At 42.3% G+C, this 17,845-nt stretch overlaps 1 protein-coding gene across 14 annotated transcripts in view; it reads right to left on the bottom strand.

The window, feature by feature from the left end:
- The window catches only part of DOCK7 (dedicator of cytokinesis 7), a 95,066-nt gene that overhangs the window by 17,363 nt on the left and 59,858 nt on the right, over positions 1-17,845 (bottom strand). For 3 of the 14 annotated variants that reach the window (XM_027651749.1, XM_027651750.1, XM_027651751.1), the window contains exons 23-36: positions 14,596-14,688; positions 13,335-13,424; positions 12,219-12,314; positions 11,982-12,122; positions 11,724-11,837; positions 10,518-10,688; positions 9,636-9,775; positions 5,971-6,140; positions 5,027-5,181; positions 4,175-4,357; positions 3,569-3,704; positions 2,796-2,892; positions 2,343-2,360; positions 392-488 (exon numbers count right to left, since the gene is read on the bottom strand). In XM_027651749.1, coding sequence (XP_027507550.1) covers positions 392-488; positions 2,343-2,360; positions 2,796-2,892; positions 3,569-3,704; positions 4,175-4,357; positions 5,027-5,181; positions 5,971-6,140; positions 9,636-9,775; positions 10,518-10,688; positions 11,724-11,837; positions 11,982-12,122; positions 12,219-12,314; positions 13,335-13,424; positions 14,596-14,688 — 1,701 coding nt within the window. Of the gene's footprint in view, positions 1-391; positions 489-2,342; positions 2,361-2,795; positions 2,893-3,568; positions 3,705-4,174; positions 4,358-5,026; positions 5,182-5,970; positions 6,141-7,013; positions 7,107-9,635; positions 9,776-10,517; positions 10,689-11,723; positions 11,838-11,981; positions 12,123-12,218; positions 12,315-13,334; positions 13,425-14,595; positions 14,689-17,845 lie in introns of those variants that run through there. The other 11 variants (XM_027651752.1, XM_027651753.1, XM_027651757.1 and 8 more) reach the window with 8 other exon arrangements.

The raw sequence follows: 17,845 nt of genomic DNA, 5'->3' as shown, positions 1-17,845 counted from the left end.
CACAGACCAAGTGGTCTGGAAACTTTTCTGCAGTATGCAAAGGGAGTACAGATACAGAAGACTGATCTAGAATCTCATGACTTGAGGTAGATTTAGGGCAGAATAGAGCAGGACTTGGAAAATTTCATAGTTAATTACTGAGTTTTTGAATAACTATTTCCTACACTACAAAAAGGAAACAACTTCCAAAAAGACTGAAGAAAGGTATTGCAATGTAAAACCAGAGGCTGGGATTAGGAGAGGCATTACCCCTTTCCTGCTGCAGCAGAGCAGCTGAACAGTTCTGACAGCTCTCAGACAGTGAAGAGTAGCAAGAAGGTTTTGTTTAACAAACTGCTGCCTGCCCAGGTATCACAATGTCATTATATCTCTATTTTCTAATCATCCTTACCTGTACAACTATCTCTAGTGTATCCAAAATTATCAAATTGGCTTCCGTTGCAAGATTTCCATCAATAAGTGCCTCGTGTTCTATCTCTGCCCTTGATCTAATCAGAGGAAAGAAAGCAGTAAAATTACTTTCTGATCAAGAAGTAGACATTAAATATTTTCCAGTCAAAAATGTTTTCTCGTGAGCAGGAAATTCCCAGTTATGACTTGTATATTTATTACTGGACAACACTGTGAGGATATTTCAATGCACCCACTGAGACGACAGGAAGAAAGACTCAGTTTTTTACATATACAGACTTACACAGGCTTTACGTTCATCATGCTTGGAGAGCTCACTACTTTCTGACTTTGTCACTCTCCCAGGGACACAACAATGGTTAAAACCCAAGTCCAACTCAAGACTGGCTTAGTAGCATCGTTAGGCATGCGACAACACAACCAGGAACAGAACATATGGCTTTAAGCTATAGGCTATGGACACAAGGTGGTGCTACACGAGCTAGTAAACTGCATTTACACTGGGTGCAGCACAGAGTGCAGACTGCCAGGGTGCAATCTTATCTGTTCAACCTACATTCCACCTAATTCCTGAAGAATAATTTCCTCTCCAAGGAAAGGGACACAGTTTTGCTGTTCCATGCCAGGCACTCACTTTCCTGGAAAGCCTTACAAAGTCCATACACCCACTCACACCTGTGGCTCCAGGAATTCAGCAGCAACGCTTCATTCCAGTAGCACCAGCTGCACTGGGCAGAGATCCAGTTGTGTATTTAAAGAGCCCAGCTCTGGCCTGTCCTGCCACAGGTGCCATCTCTGACAGACTTGTGCCAGACCAAATCCTGGCAGGAGGGTGACCCATGGGAATGACAAAATCCAAGTAAAATACACAACTAAGAGAGTGGCAGCTGATTTGGCTCCCTGCCACACTTCGCTTCCTTCCTCTGGGAGCTGGATCACACACCCAGGATCTCCAGAGCAGGAAGGCTTGGGGCCTGGCCCTACACAGAATAATACCATCTGCATAAAATTACACCACCCCCACAATTCTTGGCAGGAAAAGTCTTGTTTATGAGGTTTCACAGGGCCAGGTTCTACCTATGTACGCCAGACACGCAGATCCACAGGAGGGGAGTGGGAAGGACTCAGGTCACAGCAAGCAAGGGTTAGAAAGCAGGTCTACAGAGTTATCTAAGCAGCTAATTTTGTGAGGTGAGATACCATCCTTTGACCATCAAAGTATTCCACAGCTGTTAAAACACGTAGGTGAGATCCTTCTGGGAAGGAGAGGGCTCAGATCCAGTGTCAGCAGTGAACTGATGAGTTCTGCAGGTCAAATTTTAATCGCGTGTAACTCTGCCCACAGCTCTGGAATTTGTATCTACATCACATCATTCAGAAGGCTGAAACACTCTGGTCATTTGGCTTTCCCAATGTCTCAACAGGACTGGAGCCTTGGACAAAAAGCCACTACTTGACATAACAAGAGATTCCGTTTTTGTGGGGCACAAAGCAATTAGAAGCCATGAAGAATTTCTTTCTACTCTACGAAGAGTCAATGTCTTCAAGGATAAAATTTGGCTCAATCTCCATCCGGGCTCTGAGGACCTCATTCCTCAGTTTCTTCAGAGCTTCACTTGGACTGAGATTGCTTTCCTGTGATTAGGAACAATTCTTTTGCTGGGAGGATGGAGGCTGCAGGTTGCAATTTGAGGGAACAGAAAATGCGCATAGTGAAGCTCAGCCACAACTCCTGAGCCCTCCAGATTGAACCACACCAAGAGAGGGAATTTTAAAGGAAATGGGTGTAATAAGCAAAAAGAGCTCATTCCAATCAGTTGCACACACACACTGAAAACTTCTGCCAAGCATCACAAAAAATGCTGTGATGATTGAGTCTGCAGATGTACAAAATGGCAATTTATAAGAACTGCACACCAATGCTACAGTACCTGGCTGGTTTGTGGCTTCTAAAAGCACAGCACATGTGGAAAAACAATCAAAGTGATGGATTAGGACAGGAAAGGAAAGCGAGCTTTGAGAACTCCAGAATGTTCTTATGGAATAAAGGAAATATGACATGAGATATATATGCTATCTGTGAAAACTGTTAATGGCCTTCCCTCTAAACTACAGCTTAGGGCAGGGTTTTAAGGCAGTAATGGATTGCATTAGTCTCTTTAAATCTCATTTGAAAGCCTAAGGAAGCAAGGGACAGCGGAAAAGCAAAAAGTTAGTGGGGCAGTGTTGGACTAAAAGCCATTTGCACACTGCTAGCCCTGTCCAATGAGGGCCCAAACCTGCTCATACAAGGGTCAAGTGACTGCTGGCAGTGACCTTCTGTGGGGAGAGGGACCCTGTTCTCATAGGCACATGGTTAATGTAGAAGGATAAGGCAGAGTTACTTGTCAAGCTTTTCTGTGTTCTGCCGCCAGTGAGTCATATCCTTTCTCCATCTCAAATTCTCTTGACTTCCAAACGCGCTCCCAGAAGGACTTCTCTCTGCAGGGTAACACCAAAACCACAACAGTCAGCTAATGCTCATTTTTGTTGCACAAGTAGCAACTCCAGATTTGTTCACAAGTGGTAGGTGACAGCAAGTTATGACTCCTTAGAGTCCGAGGCTGTGGCACTCACCCACTTAGCCAACGATGACTGGCTCGTGTATGGCAGAGCAGGAGAGAAAACTACAGTTCTGATTGTTGTCCTAACCCCTAGTCTACCCTTTGAATTCGAGTGTTCAGAAAAATTACTGTTTTTTACAAACAGTAAAAATCAGAAGGTGCTTGTTACCCCAACTACTGGCTATTTCATGTTTCCTTAAGTTGGCAGAAATATCCAGGCATCTTCAGAACCAATGGAAGATCAGCAGTTTGTTTTCCACTCTGATCCTTGCACAGGACATACGAGAAGGGGGCTCTGGAAGATGCTACACTGGAGGAAGTTTGGGCAAGAACGTACCATAAATGTGATCTCATGTACACAAAAGCAATCAAGTAACAAATAAATTGCTTTCAGAGATTTTGCAGACCCACTGAAGGATGCTGCAAACTGCAAACAGCTTTTCTAGGGGCCTTGCTGTCTGTATCCCACACCACAGATGGGTGCAAGTAACTGTTGGGGGTGGGAGTAGCAGCTTTTGGAAAAGGGGGATGGCACAGAGGACTTCTTTACTCACCTAGCTGTCCTCTGCTTCTTCGGACCATCTCCTGCCTTGCCCCTATGCTTCCCAAAATAGCTTCTTCAAGTTTGGCTCTCATGTCTTTCGACTTCTTAAACGTCAGACTATTCATTCTTTCAAATACTTTCTTGCCCTGCAAGTTTCAAACGAGACCATGAAGGAAGATTCTTTCAATCTGGGACATTTTTTAAGAATTAACCACTCAAAATACCTTTCCTGTCTAAAGACATGCAGCAAGAAAGGAATACAGGCTTAGCTGGTAAGTAGATAAACTACCCAGAGTCCAGCATTGCTACAGAAAACTCTCTTCGCAAAGTGACCAAGAGCTATCCCCTTTCCCTGCAGCAATTCCCAGATATGTGTCAAGCAGCACAAACTGCTTTAGAAGTGAAACAAGACACAGACACTCAAATGGTTGAGAAGTAAACATGGAAAAAGGCTCGAGGTTGCACAGAGACATGCCTAGCCTTGGGATTCCAAATACAGGAAATATTCTGGGGAGCGCAGGAAATGCCTTTCTGCAGTCGTGTAAAGGGTGGGAGCGTAAAGGTCCTGGGCAGGCCCCAGAAGGACCTTCAGAAGGTTCAAACAATGCAGCAGTACCTTGTATTCAAAGCAGGACACGCAGAGATAGAGTAGATCCAGCAGGCGGTTCAGCTGCAGCACTGACAGGTCTGTGAACCATTTCTGCAGGACACTTTCATCCGCGTTCTTGAGCACCCACAGGAGGCAGATCAGGAGGCTGCGGCTGGACTCCGTCGAGAAGGTGGAGTGTTGCCTGCCACTCTACAGCACACAGGTCAGGACAGTGGATTTCACACTCAAACACTTCAATCATCAACTAATATGAATGAGTTTCTTCCCTCAAGATGCCCTTAATAACCTCCTGCAGGTTAAGAGTTAAGCTGCGAGGCTGCATTCATTATCTCATGCATCTGTCAGTGTCTCATTTTAGTGCACATAAATCCCACAAAAATAGGATCCTGATACCCAAGTAAAGGGAGGAGAAGGGACAAATGGAAGGGCCTGCCTATTACCAGCATCAGGATTTCCTGCCTGTGCAGAGAACAGGGAAAATGGTCCATCTGTGTCTTCAGCCAGGCAGAATTAGATGTGGTAGGAGTTTGTGCTTAGGACTTGGAGTTCATAATGACCATTGCAATTCACAGAGCTTTTATCAGACTGTTTCAGAACAAGACAATCTTTATCAGAAAAGAAAATTCTTCCATTTTCTGAGGTTTGTTGGTTTTTATTCCTGCTTGGTATTTTCTTATACCCCCTCTGAGACAGACACAGCAGCACGCAAACGTGCTTTGTTCCTCATCTCTCACCCTCTGCCTCCCCGTATAACACCCACCTGCAAACTGATACGTGCCCTACAGAACCTGCACATGTAAATATTTGCTTGTTGAGACAGATTTGTGGGTTAAGGAATAGGGAGAGATGGATTTGTACCGATGAGGGGAGTAGGAAACTGCTGGGCCGAGTGAGCTGGGGGACGGATGTCCCTGCGATGGCCATGGCCACTGTCTGGCTGATCATGCTGCCACCCTCGCTTTCGTACTCGTCCACGGCGACACAGCTTGGCCTCCCCCGCTGGTTGTGACTCTCTGCAGAGAAAGATGGGCCTTCAGTCTACACCCAGATCCAAAGTTTCTCCCCACAGCCTCCCTCCTCAGCGCTGGTCTCACTGAACTGGAAATACAAACTGAAAATCATCCCACTCAAGGGGTCTTAAAATAAACAGGACTATTATCTGAGGGCATGAAAGCAAAGAAAACCCTACACAGTCTCGGTATCTAGAACCCTTCTGAAAACACAGTCCTTTCAGTACTTCACTCCAAATCCTTTCCTGCAGCTTGGTTGTGTCAGTAAGCTCAAAGGATGTAGAGGACAACTCCAAATTCCAAACTGTTCCAGATTGGACTTCCTGCCCTAATTTGAAATAACCCACCTCTACTGTTCCTCAGGACACTTTGCAAAGCAAAGTTTGAAACAAACTGCTGATAAAATACACACTAAGATGAAGAGGAACTCGCTTATCCTTTCGAATTGTTATGAGAATTGGACGGTACGTGGGATGACTTTTTAAGCAGGTCAGAGACATGGAGGGAGGCTTGCTATGAGTATACAGTAGCCAACCAGGCATAAAACAAAATGCACTGCTGGTTTTTCTCTTCATACAAGCAGGTGGGCAAATGCAACTTTTGAATGTTAACAGTCATTGAAGACACATTTTGCAAGTGCATTTTAGGAAAAGGATGTGAAAACATATCAAAGTGAGAATTCAGAAGCAATCTCGTCGAAAAGTAAAGGAGTTTGTAGTTCAGTTTTAGAACACAAACACTCAAGCCTTGTGAGCAGATGAACAGATACTCAAAGCAAAGGATGTAAAATACCTGTAAAGTCATAGAGCTGAGGCACTGTTTCCATGATCACTCCAATCAGAGGTAGATACAGCATTGCCACCCGGGCCTTTACCTGCGGGTCAGCGTACCGGGGATCCGAGTCGTGACTGGACAGCAAATTGTGTACCATATTGATGACTTTCTTATGCAATCCAAATAAACTGTTAAAAGAGAGTTGGGTCATGTAGATTAGTTAATATCTTCAAAGTAAACTATATTTTGTAACTAAGGGGCTTCGAAAAGGAAAAAATCCTGGTTTTTATTTTTAACTTCACGTGAACTGCCACTACACATGTTTTTTGCTCTCCCCCATATTTTACAGATGTCTGTCTGGCTTTTCACTGTGCCATATAAAATAGACAAAAATATCTTATGGAATGCACACCCAATATAACATGAACGCTCTCATATTTTCCATAAAAAACCAAAGCCCCAGCTACTGCTATGCTGAAGCATCGAGTCTACTAAAGACCATCAGGAGAACTTAGGGAATATGGAAAACAGGGAGAGAGACTTGAGAGGACAGTGGGTTTAGTAAAACTATTTGTTGTGTTTTTTAGTTTCTACTTAACACCATTTAAAGAAAGACAAATCCTCCTAAACCAGAACATAGCTTTAATCAAATGATCAGGAAGTTTCTGCTTCAGCTCCCTGAGCCCCCCATGCAATTATTGAACCAAAACTGTAGGCTACAGCTTCATAATTCTGAACAAATAGTGTCAAAGAAAAGGAGGGGTAGAAGGAAAAACAGCAAAAAATGGCCTTCTTCCTTATTCAGATGCAAACACTGGCAGGGCCCAAGCACCAGTCCCTTCTGCAGGGGATATGTGACCCTGCTCAGTGCTTGTGGCTTCAAAACACAAAAACTCCCCTGAATCTCTCAAGGACTCACTCTGCTCCTTTCAATCCCCTCAGCCACCACACAGAGCAAAACTCTCCCAGAGCAAACAGCAAGTTATCTCTATAGCTATTTGCTTCTGTAGGCAAACCAGGCCAAGAAGACACTTTACCCCATGCACAAAGCAGCCAAGGAAGCTCGAACATTAGGCATTAGCAAAACATAAGCTGCAGTGTTCAGACCTGAAGTATTAAAACAAGTGCTGAATTTCAGGCAGTATCCACTTTACCTGAAAAGTAGAGTTGAGTTCTGGTTAAAAAGAGAGGCTTTGACTGGGTTATTGTGGGTTTAAAGTGACTCCAAGACACCAGTACAACTTGGGAGGACATGAGCTATCGGAGCTGCACATCTTCCCTGTGGCTTTTAATCAAGCCATAATGAGATCCTAAAACTGCTTGTTTGTGTAATTCATGAGACCCTTAACAACTAGGAAGGAAATGCTTATTTAAGTGACTGCTTCCTTCAGATTAACGATAAAGAAAAGTCTTTGTATTATTTTGAGGGAGTGGCATTTAAGTTGTGTTCCTAAAAATTCAAGGGAAACTATCCTGCAGGCCATGGAACTGCAGATAGGGAAAACACATCCAAGCAACTCAGCATAATTCAAACCTAAGGATACATGGATTTCTCTGTCACTTTCCCATAACAGAGCAGGCACCATGGTGGATCGATCCATAGTGGATAGGAAGAAATCCAGACCATTGATCTTCCTGGTTGATAATGCAATGAGTTGATCTTGCCACCCTCCCACCATCCCCTCTGTTATCTCGGCCCTGGCCTGAATTCCTGTTAACACCCACGTACACCTGGAAAACTGACTTCGTCACTGAGGGCCAAATTCTGGTCTTCTCACTTCTGGAACATCAGCCAAGATGGGCAATGTGGGCACTGTGAGTCAATACCAAAGCACCACTGCAGTGTTTGCAGAGACAACCTGATCAGGGCCCAGCTGCTTGGACTCATTCTCTGCACCTGTCCACAGATTCCTTCACCTGCATGTTCTGTTTATCCTGTTTTTCAGTCAAATATGCTCTGGAGAACTGTACTGTACCCTGTCACTGCACAGCCCCTCACACAGAAGGATCCATCCAACACACACCTTTAGGGACCAGGGTACTGACACCTTTTCTGTCCAACTCAATCCAAAGAGTTCTTATAAAATGAGTTACAACTTAATATATCTTGCTAATAGAGCAAAAAGACCAAAAACTGAACACATTTAATCTAGATCACATATCAAGACCTAAGGCAGATCTGTAACACAATAAGCCACTAGATGGACATCCCTCTCCACTCCTGCTGCAGGAAAATGAACTGGTAGCAATTCTGGGCTTTTTCCAATGGTGGCCAAAACATTTTATGGAAGGCAAGTTTGAATTCTCTGCTGATGATACTGTAGGACTGTTAAAAGTCTCCACAGGCAAGGGAAGAGCAGATCTGAACAGACTTGGTTTACTTTACATGACAGATCTATCAGGGCAAACGGAGAGAGTTGAAGCTTGAGAAGTCAACAGACTTGAAACTACAAGTTATTCTGGAAAACAATAAAAAATAAATGTATTACAGGTATATGTCTCCCTCAAAATTCAGGAGCTTTGATCAAAATGCATATGCAGATGGTATCAGGGGCTTTTCCTGGCTAAATAAGGTTTGAGAGAGGAGTTGTCTCCCCAGTGGACACCTGCAAGTTCATTTGTGCAACTGGGCAGAAATTACTATCCTGGGCCAGGTATAAGTGCTTGGTAAGTAGATAGAGAACAGACAGGTAGATGAAAACAGAAAGTTTGTGAAGAGCAAGGGCAAACATGGTCAGAGAACAGCACCTGATTTCTAAGCAGGATGCTCCATATGGCACAAAAAGGATTTCTGCAGACTGCGTAGGTGGGTAAAGATTTGCTGCTTTTTCCATTTCAGACCAAACAAATGGGACTGCAGTGTGTTATGTATATACAGGAAAATATTCTAATTTATGGCATCACTTTCTTCTCCAAGAGGAAACAGAATGAATGTTTAACTCCCAAGACCTCTTGGTAAAGGGGCAGAATTAACCATGAATCATCAGCATTTGTCGACTCGGCTGATATTTCTGAGTCCACCTTGAGAAAAATGCCTGTGAGAGAACTTAGGGTTGTGGAAGCAATCAATAATTTCCATTGCAACCCATTTTAAAGAGGCAAGGCAGAATACAGCCCTAAATAACACAGGAACAGACTGGATGTCAAGACTACAGGCTATGGGCTACTTCAGAAAATTATTTGCTGCACAAGCCAGGCAAGTCACCGACAAACTCTGCATGCTTGACTTTATTTGTCTATTTATGTAACCCACAGGGGCCTCATCAATGCATAATTTATGGTTAAAAAGAGTTGGCAGAACCACAGGTGAAATATATTGTAACATTTAAAACCACCAGCAACAGAGGCTTCCTAAATGCTGAAAATTATTTTCTTGTTACAGTTTAGAAAAGCTATTTTCCTTTTAGAGATCCAGCAGTGCCCTGGTGGCAGCTGGGGGCTCCAGCAGGAACCTTTTTCCCTTCTCAGCTAGAAAAATGTGACTGAAATCATGTTTACAAAGACAGGGATAAGGAAGCAAGAAACACGAGAGGCAAGGAGAAAGAAGAAGATTCTTTAAGAACTGTTTTCTTATCATAGTTTGCAAATTCAAATAAATTCTGGCTATGCCAGTACTTCCTTTGAACACACCATTGGCTTGGAATGACAGAAAAGTTTTTGGAAAAAAAAAAGTAAAAATTTACCCTTCTGCATCAGGATCTAAAATGACAGCCAGTTCTGTCAGCACGAGCCCGGCCAAGTAATGCTGCTGGCGGAAAGGCACAGACAGTTCAAACATATTTGCAATCTTCTGGTCTTGGACATTTGTGGAGAACCCAGAACTCTGAAAAATTCAAGTTTCAGAAATTGCATCGTGAACACAGAGTCAAAACTTATGGAATACATTAGAAGCAGCTTTCAGAATCAAAGACAGTCTCACACAAACTACCTCTTCCCTTTTTTGTTTCGAGCTAGGCTCATCTACTTCCATTACATCCCAGCTCATTAACCCTTCTATTAATTCAGCTTGTTGTTATTGCTTTCTCCTCAGAGCAGGCCTTAGGGAAGTTAAGCCAAGTAACCTTTAAAAGTGGATTAGTTAAACTTTTAACTCAGGGATGCTCTTATTCAGGCTGAAGAAGGCTTTAATTTGATTTAGTTTATGTGATTTTGCAACTAATTAATCCATTTGAATGACACACTAATTCAAATTACTTTTTCTGAGCAGGCCAGTACTAAGCTACAATGAGCTCAGAAGACCCTTATGTTTTCAGAAAAGAGTAACACTGGACAAAGCATTTTCTTTAAAGTCTCATTTATGTTTGTCTAATATAAAGAAGCGACCAGGTCCCCAAGGACAGTGTGTGGTCACTACCAGGACAAGGATATGGGCAATCTTTTTTCAAAAATAAAAGCTCGAAAGAAATCAAAACCTACGTGGCAGGAAAAACTAATTTCTAGATAAACACCTCCAAAAATATGAGCAAGAGGGGCTGAAAATACAGGTGATACAACTGTCTCATATGATTTTAGTCTCAGCACCAAGCTCAGCTTGTATTCCCACAAAGAACCTTGTCCCAGAGTACCTGAGAAGTCGCTGAAGACACAGATGGTGATGGGGATGCAGGTGGTGTGAGCAAGCTGCAGGGTAAATTCAAGGTGACATAATGCTCATGGCTGCAAATGATGCGAAGGAAGTCCAGCTTCAAAGATGCCAGGTTACTGGGATTTGTTAGGGAATACAGCTTTGAAGACACCTGGAAAGTGTAGCCCATAACACTGCAGTTAGCACCAAACAAGAGTATAAATGAAAGGTGAGCCCCCTGTTCCACTGCTGCTCCCCAAAAACACTTCCAAAGCAAGAAATTAAGAGCTTGGTATTATTAAATGATCACATCCACACCACTTCTTTGTGCTACAGATTAAATTTCAATGACACATACCTCAGTTGACTGTATTATAATACTCATATTTATATAAGCAAATGAAGAACTATGTATTTCACATATTGGGGAGTTCCAACTAGATGATCTTTAGGGTCCCTTCCAACCCAAACCACTCTGTGATTCTGTGATACCCACATCCTATTGATTTCAGCAGGTACTTGTGAGAAGCAGGATCACAGTGTGATGCATTAACAGGTCAAAGATGCAGGTTGGCTGATAAACTATATAGTATATATACAGTAGGCAGGAAGCTCAAATGCTATTCCTGTTCTTGCTCTTGACATAAATATTTTAGACTGCAGCAAAAATTACTCTAAGCTTAGTCCCACTGATACCTCGTTATCTCCTCTGTACACAGTGTCAGCACAGATGTTTGTAGTCAAACAAAATTTTGTGGTTCAGGGTGATTTTCCCTGTCACACTGCAAATAAAGAGCCCACCTTGTGTGGGAGGAGACCTTGCATCCCCCAAAGGGTGGAAGAGGAGCTTGGTGATCAATATGATCATACAGGGTCACCGTGTCCTTGAGAGAGCCGCTGACAAACCACGACACTCTGAGCTCCCACTGATTTTTGATTCAATTACTATGAACGTGGTGAGCAAAGGGAGTAATTCTTCCTTCCTGCTGCGTGTCCATTCACTCAAGGGAGTGACTCCTAATTCACATTTAAGAGTGTAATCAGAGAGGCCTAAACCCTAAATCACCTCTGAGAATGCCTTGCTTGCTCTAAAAAGACCTGAATAGCAGAATTCTGTGTCCATATTTTACCGGCTGTCCAAAGAAAGTTAGGAGTAACAGGCTATGCTACGGTTCACAGTTAAGTCATAATGTTTATCTGCATTCACCTGTTTGCAGCAGGTCTTGATAAGAGAAAAAACAAATCCTCTGTCCATGATAGACAGTAGGTCATTGAGGAAAAACGCAAGACTGGTGTTGAGCCGTTCAACCATTTCTGTGTCCTAGAGAGAAGGAGAAAAATGGCAAAGAAAACGAAGAACACTGTGTGTTTTCAAACCATTCCTGGTCAAGGCACCACCAAACAACACTCGGGAGGGCTGGTGCCAGAGCCCTGAGCTGGACTCACTTTAATTGTTTGCCATTACCTTCTGAAAGCGAGAGACTATATCACCAGAAATTGTGCTGACCAAGGCAGTTACATCATCCATGAAACGCTCAGGGAAACGATTCTTCCTTGGCGCATCCAGTTTGTCAGCAAAATACAAATGATGCACCATGCTCTTCACCTACAGGAATATAAATTACAGTAGAGCCAGTTTGTTGCCATTTCTGTTTAAAACTAGGAGCTGTAAAGCATGAGGAGGAGTTTGCAGTTTGCTCACCATTAGCTCGAAGAAGAACCAGGCCTGCTGCAGGGCTGCCTCCCGCACGCTCCCGCTGCACACAACCCACTGTAGGGCCAATTCCTCGTGGAAAAGCTACACAGATTCAAACCCATAGTTAGCCCAAGCCTCCAGAACAGCTCACAACACAAGTCCACATGAGAAATGTCAGCACGGTCCATGGGGAGTATGGCAAACAATGAGTTAAGCAAACTAAATAACTGGAACATGACAGCAGTGGTGGCACTCCTTAAAGAAATCCCCAGCTAATGATGAGGGATGAGGTTATGACATGTGATGTGAGAAACATTTCACAGAGTCTCGCTCCAGAATTGAATTTCAAGTGTCAAACGAATTTTCCACCCACCCTCAAAAAATAATAATTAAATAAAAAAAAGTTTGGTGCTCAAATTAGTTTAGTTTAAAAAGTCTACCTTTCTGCCTGGTCTGATTTTCGCAGGAAAAAGGAGTAAAAAGTGGACATATAAAGCGATTTGTACAAAGATGTAGATTTACTGTGAGAAAGGACTTGAAACAGTAAGAAAGAAACATGGGGCTCAAACAGCTTTTTGATTTCTTTTCTCGGGACAACAACCCACAGACTGGACAGTGGCAGTGGCCACATTCTCATTACACAAAAACTCAAGCATTTTCCCTTTCTGACATTGTTTTAGAAGGATCTCATCTCCTCTAAGGGAGTTCACTTTCAAAGTGACTCCCATTCCCTTTCTGGTCCCTCTGGATTCACACCTGTATAACTGAGCTCAGCGCACACCCCTAACTCTGGCTATCCAGTACATTATCATTTACACACAAAATGCATCATTTACATGTCTAGACACTGCTGTTCATATTTTTTGAAAGCCAGTAATAAACTGGCTCCAAACACTACGGACATTAAATCAGACAAGCTACTCCTGGTCATTTAATTCTTCCCAACTCAACTCCAAATAATCACTCAGCCTGGATATTCAGAGGTGTTAAGCACCAGCAGTTCCTAATGACCTCGGGGAAAAAAAAAAATTGGGCTGTAAATAAAAGAATAGATTGCATCATGTTTTCAGAATTACTTGACCTCCCTGCCCCACAATATCAATTGTCTTCACTGAAATCTACCTTTTTAGTTGGTAATCGTCCTGTTAATGTTTGTAAGAAACTTGACGTCTCAGTGTGCGAAGACATACGATTACAACTTCGATCCGTAGCCTACGGAGTGGAGATGAATGAATGATGACAGGACATTAAAGTTTGCCGTGGATGGGTTTTGCAGCTCAAGGACAAGGCACAAAAAAAACACTGTTCCAACTGTAGGCTTTTACTGCCTTTACACCTTTTTAAGCATTCTCAAACTCTTATTCACTTACAGGTTGGACTTAAACAAAATGACAATCTGTTTTTCAGATTATTTAAATAACTGCATGTTCTTGTCCACAAAGACAATGCTGCAAAGCATGAAACTTTTCCATCATTGTATTTTATCAACATGCATCAGGAAGGTAATACCTGGAATTTCAGCCCATACCTCTCAATCTACCGGAGGCCAAGAGCAGGGGGATTTATCCCACAGCAATGCTGCTGCTGGCACAGGGAAGGAGAAGATTACTGAAGTTGTGTTCCTGATAGAAATAATTTGCCATAAGAGCAAGTGAACTCAGACTAAATGTTTTGGGAAGGCTGATAAACTGGAAAGGAGGTACAGTTGAGAGGTATGTTCAAGGCAACCATGCAGTGGAGAGCAGCAGGCAACGGGGGCTATATCAACTTCTTCTGACTGAAGCTGCCGTGAAGTTTTCATACTTTGCAACACAGAACAGATACAGTTGGCCCTAGCAAGTCACTGGCTCCAGAAGCTCAAATTTACATGTTTTAAGAGAGAATTTGACATGTGATAATCAATTTTGGTTCACAATATTCCACTCAAACAGTTATGAAGGATTACTGGACGATGAGCACTAAATGCTTGATGAAAATGGCAAGATGGTTCACGACATCAAAAGAAATGGTAAACAGACAAAACTATGAAGCTGTGATTAATGTTCCCACTTAGAAATGTGCTCCACCTGAAGCTGAAACTAGTGTGAGAGAGAGAAAAGAAAACAAAAGCAGTCACAGCATTTACATTTCACAGACCAGCAACCACTGAAATGAAAGAAGGGGACACATTCACGCGATTGGAGGTTTTTCATGCAGTGTGGTGGGGTGGTGGGAGAGAAGATGCTAATTTATAAATCAAACTCAGAAGTTTTCAAATAAATAATTATTAAAAAAACAGAACAAAAACAAACCACCAAAACTGGAATATACACTGAAAGGAAGATATTCTACAGGGAAACATCACGGAAAACAAAGCCAGAAAAACCTCTACCGAAGACACCACCTGTGTTGACTCTGCACATGGGCTGGGGTTGGATCCCCATGGGGCTGCTTTTGGACCACCAGTGTTTACCCAGGAATTGGAGCGGTCTAAACCCTGGGTATGTAATAGAAAGCAGTTGGGAAAGGAAAGAAATATTACATGTTGCCATACAGTAGTCAAAGTTTAGTCCTTAAAAGCAATCAAAGTGGGTACACAGCAAACACATCAGCAATTAGAACTGTGAGAGCAGCTTGAATTCTCAGGTGCCTGTCAAGACATTTTAGTCCAGAGGATGATTTTATCTCTCACATACATACACCACATTAATACTGTCAACAGCTCTGGTCCAACCTGTCCTATCTGTAACGACTGACATTCGAAAACTATCCTCCTCTGAAAAATCCCGTTTTTCCTTTGATCAGTTTAAACACATTCTCATGCAGCCAACCAAGATTTACAGTGTGACAGAGGAAAACTGATGCTTAGATGTGAAAACTGCAAAGGGTGCTCTCTGATGTTTCCAGCACCTTTAGGGTAGCCCACAGTTTATAAACTCTACAACTCTTACAGAAATGCTGAGAAACTTTGAAGAGGCTGATTGTCAACCCTCACATGGTTTCCTACTCATGGAGTGAAAATCCAGCACTGCTGGCAGAATAACCCCATGGACAGGATTTCACATGGACACTCAGGTATTTCCTCTGGGCACTGTGGCAAAGAGAGGAAAAAGCACATACCTTTTCTGGAACCAACCTGCTTTGCCAAGCAAAATATTTGAAAAATCCTCCTGCTCAATCTAGCAAATTCTACCCTTGCAATGGATCATGTGGGCAAAATTACTGTGGATTCCTCCTCTCTGCTCTTTTCTGCTCTCAAGGCACTCAGAAAGAAGAGAAGGAAACACTTAAATTTGTGTTGTCACTGAGGCTGCTCCCAAGTCAGAAACACTCAGAGGAATGCAGTGGACATTCTTGGGTCCCAGGAACCAGTTCTGACAGAGACAATTTCTTATGAATTACACACACTGATTTTTGACAACCCTCACCTGAGCAAGAGCTTTCATCCTAATTTCTGTGCCAATTTAGGGCTTTTTCCCAATATATGAAGCAAAGGTGCAGCCCATTCCATCACAGTGATTATCACCAGCTGCAAAGTCCACCCAGACTAATCTATTTCTCCCAGTAAACTAAAATCCACCTCAAGGTTGAACTCAGTGTGAGAGCTGTAACCTGGGATTCAAACCATTAATCCAGTGAGCCATCCTCTAGGCAGAGCTCAGCAATGCTGTAATTTTGCTTAAGATGTCCAATAAAAAAAATACTGAACACATAAGGAGAGTGTTTTAATCTCAATTACTTTTTGGCAGAAATAAATCAAAGCTCTGTGCCCTGCTCAGACCCATAAACATGCTTTATTTTGCTCACAGTGATTTAAAGTCGAAAGGACTTTGCAGAATGCTGAACTAAGCTCATGCTTTGTAAAATCAAGTTTAATTTTAAAAATGCCGTTATCCCCCTCATATTTCTGCTCCCAGGATTTCTTATCATGTCACTCTGCTTCTGAGGATAACATTAAACATATACTGTGTTTGCAGAAGCAGAATCATTTTGTAAAAATCTGGAAAGGGAAAGACTCTTTCCTCTTTGGAAAATAAAAGACTACGAGAGCTTCTTATTGCTTGGGAGAGTCACTCAAAAGTTCACAAAGCTGCTGTTAAAGTCTGTTCTGTCCTTTGGGTTCAACTTGCAGCTGGATCTGTGCAGGAACACAGCACACATCTGTGAAAATCCACTGTCAGAGCAATGAAGCTCCACAATGTTTTCTGGTTTTCCCAGCACATCTCCAACATTTCAACCACAAAATCTCACCACAGGTCTTTTTAGACACTTAATAAATTTACTTTAGTACAGAATAAAATTTACATGGCTTCAATTCACAAACAAAGGCAAAACAAGTGACAGACCTAAAACCTACCTCTGCTATGAAAATAAACAGAAATCTATCAAACCCTGTTAAGGGTTTTCAAAATTAAGTAAGAAGCTGATAAGGGACACTTTAAGCACATATAGCAAACCTATAAATATCTTACATTAGAATAAAAACTGATACAAGACCAGACTGAAGACTTCCCTCAAATGACAAAAAACCACTGTTCAAGCTGTTTTAAAGCAGAAAACCTCCTGTGATAGATGGTAATTTGAAGTGCAGGTTCCTTATTTGGGTATGTGTGCTTAAGGCATTACTTGGAGAAACAAAAGGAATTTTTGCACCCTTTTACTCATTTCAACATCTCAAGAAGTGTCTTATTTTTGCTTATTAAAAGCAGAAACAATTATACTCAATCAAAAGTCTGTATAGTCAGACTAAGGTTAATTCTTGATGCTCAGACTACCCTAAATGAAATTTTCCCCTCAACAGTTACCCACAGAACAGGTTTTACGTTAAAGCCTGGAGTACATCTCTAGAAGAAAATCTCTCTTCATTTTGTATGTTGACATTATTCACTAAGCCAGCACACGTTAAACTTCTGATAGCCTGGGTAAATTCCATATGCACACCAGTGCCTATGGCATTTCACAAAAGGTCAGGCTTGTTTAATTAGCAAGATACTGAAGTGGTCTTTAAAATATTTCAAGACTTCTAAGTCTAGACTTTGATGTAAGAAATAACAATTTGCCTACCCACAGTTCTTCAGCCTCTTATTTGGTCAGCAAATGATGTTGTTATTAATTTAAATTTGTTAACCTCTTTGAGAAACTGTTTTTCTTGCTCTTGTAAAACCTAAGACCAGCCAAGCCAAGCCTGTCTGGTCAGACTAATGGCTTTAGTAACAAACTTGCCCACTGATCTTCCAAAGGATCCTAACAGCTCTTTGAAAGGGCTCAGGAATTCCCCTGTGTGGGAAGAGTGAAGGCTCAGAGGTGGGAAATAGACTCATCACAACAAAGTTATCACAGTTTGAAGATAAAAAAAAAGAAAAAGAGACCCCCAAAGCAGCTAAGACACTGCTCTCGGGAAGGAATTACCAACACTGCTTTGTGCTGGCTCATCTCACCTACTTTGGGCTCAGGTTTGGACTGTGGCAGTGATACATAACTGGAAGCCACCAGGAAAGCCAGGGTCTTCTGCAGGAAATGGATATACTAAAGTCCTTAAGAGCCAGGGTATGACTATTGCTGGATGCTCTGAATCCACACTGGAAAGTTACTTTTTGGTGTGGGAGCAGAGTTTGCATACCATAAACTCACACTTAGCTCAGCTGCCCAAACTG

The sequence above is a fragment of the Corapipo altera genome, unplaced genomic scaffold, assembly GCF_003945725.1.
Source record: "Corapipo altera isolate COAL_440 unplaced genomic scaffold, ASM394572v1 57, whole genome shotgun sequence".
Lineage (NCBI taxonomy): Eukaryota > Metazoa > Chordata > Aves > Passeriformes > Pipridae > Corapipo > Corapipo altera.
Note: the sequence above shows the minus strand (reverse complement) of the source record. Positions and strands in the feature narration are given on the sequence as shown.